Source organism: Gracilinanus agilis, chromosome 4 (assembly GCF_016433145.1).
Source record: "Gracilinanus agilis isolate LMUSP501 chromosome 4, AgileGrace, whole genome shotgun sequence".
NCBI lineage: Eukaryota > Metazoa > Chordata > Mammalia > Didelphimorphia > Didelphidae > Gracilinanus > Gracilinanus agilis.
In genome coordinates, this window is record NC_058133.1 from 179,401,707 (window position 1) to 179,411,765 (window position 10,059).

Genomic DNA, 10,059 nt, shown 5'->3' on the forward strand with positions numbered 1-10,059 from the left:
CAATCCTTAAATATGTTCTTTAAAAATGGAAATAAAGGGGCTACTAAGTGGCTCAGTGGATTGTGATAATTAGATTAAGTCTACCCTGCCCATCTTTAGATTTAATCACCAAAGGTGAGAACACCTCCAATTTTGGGAGGTCCATAACCCACGTGTGTTAGAGTGGGTGACGAATCAGAATCAGCTGACTGTCCCCTAGGCAGTCCTAAGAGAAGCATCTGTTGTGATTGGACACACAAACTAGGGTGAAGGCACAGGAAGTGACACATAAGTGACCCCTTTAAAAGGAGACCTCAGTCAGCTGGGCTTGGTCTTCTAGCTCTTCTGGTCCGTGGAAGAGTGCTGGCTGGGACCCTGAGACCTTGTTGAGACTGCTCTAAATCTCTCTCTGATTCCTTTAGATTCCTTTAGCCTCCCAGGAGGTACTAGCCTCTGGGAGGCTCCCTTGATTGGGAGAAGCCCTTGTGGCTAAAACCCTTGTTAATTGACTTTTAGGCTCTGGCTGGGCCTCTGGAGCTCTGCCGGAGTAAAGCCCAGACTTTAATCCAAACCTCTTATTCTACCCTTTTCCCATCTCTCTACTTCCACTCTCTCCTATATTTTGTAAATAAACTTCTATAAAAGTAATTTTGACTTGAGGTTATTCCTTAACTGGGAATTTTCCCCTGGTGATCACCTTTTAATATATTCGACCAAAACCCCTTTTTCCCCCTTACAAGATAGAGAGCTAGGTCTGTTGATGGGAGGTCCTGGGTTCAAATCTGATCTCAGATACTTCCTAGTTGTGTGTTCCTAGGCAAGTCACTTAACCCTAATTGTCTAGTCCTTGTTCTTCTGCCTTGGAACCAATACACAGTATTAATTCTAAGACAGAAGGTAAGAGTTTTTAAAAAATGAAAATAAAGGGACAGCTAAGTGGTTCAGTGGATTGATAGCCAAGCCCAGAGACAGAAGGTCCTGGGTTCAAATGTGACCTCAGACACTTCCTAGCTGTGGGACCCTGGGCAAGTCACTTATCCCCAATAGCTTAGTCCTTACTCCTCTTCTACCTTGGAATTGATACTTATAATTGAGTCTAAGACAGAAGGTAAAGGTTTAACAAAAATTAACACTCATAAAGTCTGAGACTGGTATTCATCCTTTCCCATAACCTATGGCTAACTTGGTCATAGCTTTTGCCATAGCCTGATAGGAAAAGAACTGAAACCATAAGCCCTGGGACTCCATTTCCTGTGAAATGATGAACCTCCCATCCATTGTGAAGGCTTCTCTGCTCTTATTTTGGATACCAAAGCATCTAGATGAGGGTCTTGTTTCTCACAAGAGCCAGAGAACTGACAGAACAAAGACCAAAAAAAACCCTTTCTCTCACAGTTAGAGGTGTGTGGGCCCTCTTACCTGAAGCCACATGATCAGGGGTAGTTCGGTGAAGTTTTTGCAAGGACTCCTGGCATAGTAAAGCCACCAGAACATGGACGCATTTGTCCGGACCGTCACATAATCCCAGGCTTCCTTGCCTTCTTCTACTGGCTGAACTAGAGCAAGACCTAAAAAAAAGAGGTTACATTGATTCATTCGTTCATTTAATCATTTACTTATTGAATAATGTCCAGTTAAAAGACAATGGCTCTACATAATTGATGAGTTTGTTCCTAAACCTCCGTTTGAGGAAGTTTCCAAATTAGCCATGTCTATTTTAAACCTGGTTTGGCCTCAAACCCTTTAGAATCTTTCTGGACCCCCATATTCAGAGTGATTCATCTAAGATTTCAGACTTTTATCTCCTCCAGAGTACTATTAGCAGAGGTGGTGGTCCTCATGGTAGCAGAGGCTTCTCCTTCTTCCATATATTTATATGAGTGCCAATGTGGCAAAGCAGAGAACTGGCCTTGAGGTTAGGAAGATTGGTTCAAACCGCCTCTGACCATGTGAATCTGGGCAAGTCACTTACCCTTAGGACTCTAGGGATGCATAAGCTCCCTAAGGCAGTAGGGATGCTGATTTAAATTGGAACAGAGTTTCTCTAACAGGAAGTTGTCATGCCAATGCCATCAAAGATCAAGTCCAAAAGAATAAAAAAAATGAACCTCACAAAAAAACCAAACTCTTAGATGCCACCATATTATTAGAGCCAGCTTTCATGTATACCTTTGAACTTCACAGTGAGCCTGCGATAATGAATTAATTATTATCTGGATTTTACACATGAAGGAACAGAGGTCAAGAATATCCTCTAAACCTGGTTCAGTCCTTGACTCTCCAGATCTCTGCCCCAGAGATCACACCTTATGCCTCTTCTTCCTTCCCCACCTACTCAAAAATACAGTAACTCTGACCTCTTTGCTGCTCCTGGAACAAGATATCCCAACTCCCACTCTGTACATTTTCACTGACTGTCCCCCATTTCTGGACTGCTCCTCTGGAGCCTCCACCTCTACAGTCTCACATAATTGATGAGTTTGTTCCTAAACCTCCGTTTGAGGAAGTTTCCAAATTAGCCATGTCTATTTTAAACCTGGTTTGGCCTCAAACCCTTTAGAATCTTTCTGGACCCCCATATCTGTCCTGTCCCTCTCTTTTTTTCAGTTCCCTTTTTATATGTTGTCTTTTCCCATTAGAATGTTAGCTCATAGAGGGCAGAATTTTTTTTTTGTATTTGTTCCCTCCCTACTTAACATGCCTACTACGTAATAACTTAATAAATCTTCTTTCTCTGTCTCTCAGTCTCTGTCTCCATCTCTCAGTCTCTCTGTCTGTCTGTCTGTCTCTCGATGCAGACAGGACTAGGACACAATTCTTTTGACTCCAAGCCCAGTGCTACAGCCATTTTGCAACAAGTGAATCCTATAGCTTGATCATGCTACTTGCACTCTAAAACTATCTACAACTCAAAGATGGAATAAAAATAGAAATATGAATCTGAAAACCTTTGATGCTCAAAAGTCTTTAGGGAGGATCAAAATTAAATTCAATGGACCATGATTTCACCAGTTTTTCTAAAACCTCCAATGAATATGCACCTGTATTGCTGTTGTTGTTATCTAAAAACTTGTACTATTGAGAAGTTACTCTCTAAGTCTAATCTAATCTACATCCTTACAGCTGTAGACTAAATCCACTTTTACAGTCCTTCCTTCTGTTGAACACGTACCTTGCTTCCAAATGAAATTACTTTACCTTCACATCACACCAGCATTTCTACCAAGTAGAAAATAGAACAGAGATCAAAAGTAAAGGGAGAGAAAGGGCAGCTAGGTGGTTCAGTGGAAAGAGCACTCAGGACAGGAGATGGGGAGGTCCAGAGGTCCTGGGTTCAAATCTGACCTCAGACATGTCCTGGCTGTGTCATCCCAGGCAAGTCACTTAACTCACATTGCCTAGTCTTTACCATTCTTCTGCCTTGGAACCAATACTTAGTATTAATTCTAAGACAGAGGGTAAGGGTTGTTTTTTGTTTTTTTTTAATCTATAGGGGGCAGCTGGGTGGCTCAGTGGATTAAGAGCCAGGCCTAGAGATGGGAGGTCCTAGGTTCAAATCTGCCCTCAGACACTTCCCAGCTGTGTGACCCTGGGCAAGTCATTTAACCCCTATTGCCTAGCCCTTACCACTCTTCTGCTTTGGAGCCAATACATTATACTGATTCTAAGATGAAAGATAAGAATTTTAAAAAACAAATAAGGAAGAGGAGAGCAAAAGGAAGGTTGGTCAGAACCTCACCACTAATTTGCTTTTTCTGCTTATTTCTTTCACCTTTTAGCGTCAAACCTTCACTCTGTAGCAGAGGGATGATGATGATATAATAACTGACATATATAAGCACCGTATCATTTGCAAAGGGCTTCACATACCATATCTCATTTGCCTTACCCCAAAACCCTGTGACACAGGGAGATGCGTGACTTGCCCATAATAGCACAATTAGTAAGTTTAGGAGGCACGGTCTCTTTTCCTTACCACATTACAATGTCTCTTGGTCAGAAGAACAGATAAGAGGCAGCTTATTGAGAGCCAGGCCTGAAGTAGGGAAGTCCTAGGTTCAAATCTGACCTCAGATTCTTCCTAGGTATGTGTCCCTAGACAAGCCACTTAACCTGATTGCCTAGTCCTTACTGTATTCCGCCTTGGAACCTTCTACAGAAGGTTTAAAGGAAAAAAAAAAAAAGAACAGATGGATGACGTAGCTGAGGGAAGAGATGAGGATAGTTGGGTAAAGGGAGACTAAAATGTGGATGGAGGCAAAGTGGGTCAAGGTAATGGAGGGCCATTCCAGTTTTTGGGAGGAGGGAATGTAGCATGGTTAGGCTTGCTCTTCAGGAAACTTCAGAAATTGAGTAGAGGCTGGATTGGAGTGAGGAAGAGTTTAAATTGAGGGGAACCGAAAGTGGCCTATGTCAGGAGGCAGGAGGACAGCAGGAAGTGTACAGATGGACTGCTTCTAGTTTCCATTTCCACTCTTGAGACACTACAATAACAGCTGAAATTTGATATACATATTAGCACTTCAAGGTTTACAAAATGCTTTACATATATCATCTCATTTGAACCTCACATAGACCCCAGAGAGGTAGGGTCTGCTATTATTCCCATTATACAGAAGAGGAAATTTGGGTTCATAGAGATTAAGTGATTGAGGCAGAATTTGAACCTAGCTCATCTTGAATCCAGGTCCAGCCCTTTATCCATGCAGTCTTTAAGTCAGAAAAGAAGGGGAAAGAGCTGACATTTCCATTTATAAAAGGCAAACCTTTGGTATTGGGCAAGTGAGATAAGCAGAACTAAGTAGACTTTTGATCTCATGAGTTCTGACTCCACGTCCGTCTCACCATAAAGCACTTGGGCCATGAAAACAATAACAAAATGAGCAAAGAATTTCCCTATATTGTCCCCTAAAAATGCTCCTAAGTAAGTCATGTTATTTATTACCCGTTTGTAAAACTTAACAAGCAAAGATGTGGGTGTTTTTGTTGTGTTTATAATAGATAAGGACAAAAGAGGGTGTTTTTGTTGTGTTTATAATAGATAAGGACAAAAGAAGGGATCTACTGATTTCACAAATGTAGGTAGGGGACTCCCACTTTTCTAACTATGGAAAGTCCCTTATAGAATTGTCTGAAGTGTCAACTGGAAATCTGGAGACCCCAAGTTTGGCCCTATCCCAGGAGAATTCTCAAGGGAGGTCTTGGACTGCCAGTTTCAGATTGAAGAATAGACAGCTTTGGTGGGGCTAGCAGATCTAATCAAATGTTAAGTGCCCTTTTAGTCTTAGAGGTTTCCCCCACAGTATCAGAGGTCCTTGTTCCCAAGAAGACCAACACCTGGGCAGGGATGTCCTTTTAGTATCCATTGTAAGTAGGCCACTCCCTGATACCCCAGTCCAAGCCTGCTGGTAGCCTGTCTGTGAAATCTGGACCTCTCAATTCCATTGTAACCACGGCATTGTCAATCAGTCATACTTCCCCATCTCTTAGTTCCCCAAAAAAGTATATAAGTTCCCCAAGTTCTATTGTTCTTCGGAGAACTCATCTAGCCTCATCTAGAACTCATCTATCCCTGGTGATCCTCCCCAGGGATAGGTTCCCAGAGTAGTGGCCGATTATTGGACCTAACCCTTTCCTGACTAAACACTTGGTTTTTCTGACTACTTTAGTAGTTCAGTGTTTTTCCCAAGTTAACAGAAGACTCTTAGACATCGAGTGGCTTGTCCCATGGTCACCTAGCTGGTATCCAACAGTCTCTCTCTCTCTCCTCCTCCTTCCCTCCCTCATTCTATCTCTCTCTCTGTCTCTCTGTTTCTGTATCTCTCTGTGTGTGTCTCTGTATCTCTCTTTGTCTCTCCCTCTTTTTTTTTTAACCTTTACCTTAGAATCAATACTGTGTATTGGATCCAAGGCAGAAGAGTAGTAAGGGCTAGCCAATGGGAGTTAAGTGACTTGTCCAGGAAGTGTCTAAGGCCAGATTTGAAACTAGGACCTCCAGTCTCTAGGCCTGGCTCTCAATCCACCCAACTTCCCCAAGTATCCCTCTTTTTAAGTGTCTTCTCTGGATCTTTCAACTCAAAATTTTAGAGAAGAGAAAATCATATCACTAATCTCAGATCATTCAATCACAGCACAAAAAAGAAGGTTCAACTCTGGGTTAAGTCTCCAAAAATAGAGCATGTGGTGATCAGCTCTTCTGCATTGAGAAAGAATAACCTTTCACATTTCTATAGGGCTTTTCCACACAATAACCCGTTAGGATGGGGCACATGCCTCCTATACAAATAGGTAACAGGCCCAGAATGTTCCCTCAGTCACAGCTAATATATGTCAGAGCCAGGACTTGAACTCAAGTCTCAAAAGATCAGAGATCTAGAGTTGGAAGGGACTTTAGAATTTATTTAGACCTCCTCCCTCCCCCCATTTTACAGATGGAGTAGCTGAGGTCCAGACTGACAAAGTGACTTTCTGGTCACATTGACTTTCACACTTCTAGGAAGAGCAGGATCAACATTCAAGCTCATGTCCTGTGACTACAAGTTCAGGGCTTTCCCTAAATGACTTATACTATATTTCCAGAACATCCTTCAGGTTTTTATAAAGCACTTTCCCCGGAGGGGAAGTAATGAAAATACAATTAACTCCACCATTTCACAGAAGAGGAAAACCGTGTTTTGCTTAGGGTTCCTTCCACAGCTTGTAGAGAGGAAAACGGGGCTGAAAGCTTGGGTCTCCTGCCTCCAAAGGCCCTGTGCTCAGGACAAGACACCCCTTAGCTGAGCTGTGGTTGTTTTCTTCTTTTTAATCAGTTTAATCCCTGCATAAACCCATCAGATGGAATGCAGCTAAAAGGGAGAGGAAGAAAGCACCAACTTCCCTCAGATACAGGGAAGAGGGCACCTAACCTACCGGGGCTCAGACTCAGCAGCAGCAGCAGCAGCAGCAGCCGCAGCGGCGGCAGGGCAGGAAGGTGCCAGGGGACCAGCTCCATGATGACTTCAGTGGCAGCAGCAGCAGCAGCAGCAGCAACAGCACGCAAGGGCAGGAATTTCACCCAGCGATCATATGACCTACCGGATGGGCGGAGGAGAAAAGGGGGCTGGACAGGACTGGTTTGGGTAAGGGTGTCAGTCATTCTTTCTCCAGGGCTCCCTCTGGCCCTTCCATTTAGCTACTACAAGGGAGATGGCAGAAATTGGGGAGGGAGGATTTGGACTTCAAGTACTATCAGATTGCTGCCAACCCTGCTCTTGGAGTGGTAGTATTTTACAGATGTAATTGTTTTTTCAAAGTACCAGCTCCTAGTCATATTTATTAGTTCAATAGTTCTTTTACTTTCAATTTTATTAATTTCTCCTTTAACTTTTAGGGTGTCCAATTTAGTTTTTATTTTACAGATGTAATTTGGGAGAAGGGCTGGGGGATGAAGAAGAGTAGATTCCAGGATGCTCGAAACTTAGAAAAATAAGGAACCCAAGAGGTTGCTGTAAAATATTGCCCCCATTTTTTTGTTTGCTTTGTTTTTTTTTTAAGCCTGGAAATGTAAAACCTACTCTTCTGTGACTGTGAGACAGACTCTAAAATAGGTGGGCATGGGCTTTCCTGATCCTCACTCCATCCCACCAGTTGCCAGGACCTCCCCACTGAAATGACTTTGTATTTATTTTGTAGCTTTTTTGTAGATAGCGTGTAGGATAGGGTGCTGGACTTAAAAGTCAGGGAGTCCTTGATTCACAGCCTTCCTCAGATTTTTCTAACTCTATGCCTGAGTTTCCTCATCTGGAAAATGAAGAGATGGGATTCAGTGTCCTCTAAATTCTATTCCAGCTCTACATCTGTGATTCTATGATCGAATGGGTCATAGTGCTATATAAATATTAGTTATTATTATTATTATTACAGATATATGTTGTATCCTCTTTCCACTCTTCCTAGCTCCAAAGAAAGTGAGCTCCTTGACAACAAGGATTGTTTCTTTTTTGTCTTTGAATCCCCAACACCCAGCCTACTGCCTAGAACAACTCAGGAGCTTAATACATTGTCAATTAACTGATTGCTGGGACACTGGAACTCTGGTCTTAGATATTTTAAAGAAAGGGATGGATGGGTAATACTCAAGTCCTTTCCAGCTCTGCTGAACCATGATTCTTTAGGTTTGAATGATTAGGAGGTGCTCTGCCTAGAGATTCTAATAATCCCTGTGTGAATTTGGACAACAGATAACCTTCCTGAACCAGCTTCTTTGATAAAATGGGAGATGACTACATTTGCTCTAGCTTTCTCACAGGGCTGTTTGGGAGGAAATCTCTTTGTAAACCTTAAAGGGCCATAAAAATAACATTATTGCAATATTTAGAGAAAGAAGAACCAATCAACAATAATTTATTTAGTTCCTACTTTGTGCTAGGAACAGGGGTTAGGTGCAAGAGAGTCGAAGATGAAATATGCCTTGCTCTCAAAGGGTTTATTACGGGGTAGCTAAGTGACTCAGCAGATAGCCAGTCCGAGAGACAGGAGGTCCTGAGTTTTAATCTGTCCTCAGATATTTCCTAGTGGTGTGACCCTGGGCAAGTCACTTAACCCCAATTTGCCTAGACCTTACAGTTCTTCTGCCTTGGAGCCTCTAATTAGTATCAATTCTAATAAAGAAGGTAAGGGTTTTTGATTTTTTAAAGATTTATTACAGGAAAACAACATGTGTACGTGGCCCAAAAATCTTGATGACCTTTCAAGTAATCCTTATTGCTCTTTGACTTGTCTGTTTAATGTTCTTGTGATTTCATTGGAACCTTCAGTGAGAATTTATTACTCTAGATCAGGGGTTGGCAACCTTTTTGACTGTGAGAGTCATAAACGCCACATTTTTTAAAATGTAATTTCGTGAGAGCTGTACAGTGCTCACAGTGCCACTCCTGTAACAGCGCCTGAAAAAAAAATTGACTTTATGGCTCCTGCAGAAAGAGCCATATCTGGCCCTCAAAAGAGCCAGATATGGCTCAAGAGCCATACATTGCTGATCCCTGCTCTAGATCATTGAAATCAAATTGTCTGCTTTTCCTCTTAAAATCTAGGAAGTTTGAAACACTGAAAGGCTAAGAGATTTGTCCAAGGTCACACAGCCAGCAGGTAACAGAGGCAGAACTCATACCCAAGCCTTCCTGGCTCTGAAGCTAGCTAGTTCTTCCTTCTAGTAGTTCTTCAACATATTTTGTTCATAACAATATTCTTTGCCAGGAGGAATCATGATGCATTGAATTTTGGGAAGGAAAAAGACTGGGATACCCTAGAATGGGCTGGTTTCCTTTGATCAGAGCAATTCTTTTTGTTCGGGTGAATTCAAAGCTTGACCTGTTTTGAGCTCAGTGTGTATGTTTATTAGTTGTTTTATTTATTTTTGTAATTCTGTACTTACCACACTAAATATGCTAGGGAACTAAATATGGCAAAGTTACTTAATGATCCTTTATCTCTAACACTGAAAATTTTACCACTGCTTATCATATGAAGCCAAGGACACTCTCTGAGAGCCATACTATGCAACAGGTGCCTCACATTTATGATGAGAATGTACAGAATATATATAAAGTACATATGGTACAAGCTGCTTTCTTGAGGAGTATGGGAAGGGAACAGAAGTTAGAGGAGAATGAGGAAAGATCTCATATGAGATTGGGCCCTGGAGCCCAGAGATAACTCTGAAAGAAAAACAGAATGCATTTCAGGCCCCGGGGACACACCAAATATACCAGGGAATGGCAGTGAGAAATGGAGTGTGATATGTAGCATAAGAAATAAATAGATCTCTGGGTCATCATTCTGAGCTAAAGATCCAGACTTTAAATGTGAAAATCAAAGCTGGAGGTCTCATGTGTCCAGCCTGTGACAAAGACCCCCCTTTAGAGGTTTATCGGTATTTTATAGGTTTTTGACAATTAATTAGCTTGTCATTAACTAGGCAGAAGGTACATAAGATGTTAAGAAACATGTTTTAAAAGCATTTGGCAAGAAGGTTTTGGAACATTTGATATAAAGTCATAAGTTCCAGGACAAAGTCAAGATGAGGAAATTTAATTAATTCTC

The 10,059-nt window shown here is 41.8% G+C and overlaps 1 protein-coding gene across 1 annotated transcript in view; it reads right to left on the minus strand.

The window, feature by feature from the left end:
* The window catches only part of SCPEP1 (serine carboxypeptidase 1), a 41,938-nt gene extending 34,968 nt beyond the window's left edge, over positions 1 to 6,970 (minus strand). The window contains exons 1-2 of the mRNA XM_044675071.1: positions 6,889 to 6,970; positions 1,399 to 1,547 (exon numbers count right to left, since the gene is read on the minus strand). Coding sequence (XP_044531006.1) covers positions 1,399 to 1,547; positions 6,889 to 6,970 — 231 coding nt within the window. The remainder of the gene's footprint in view (positions 1 to 1,398; positions 1,548 to 6,888) is intronic.
* Positions 6,971 to 10,059: the final 3,089 nt, after the last annotated feature.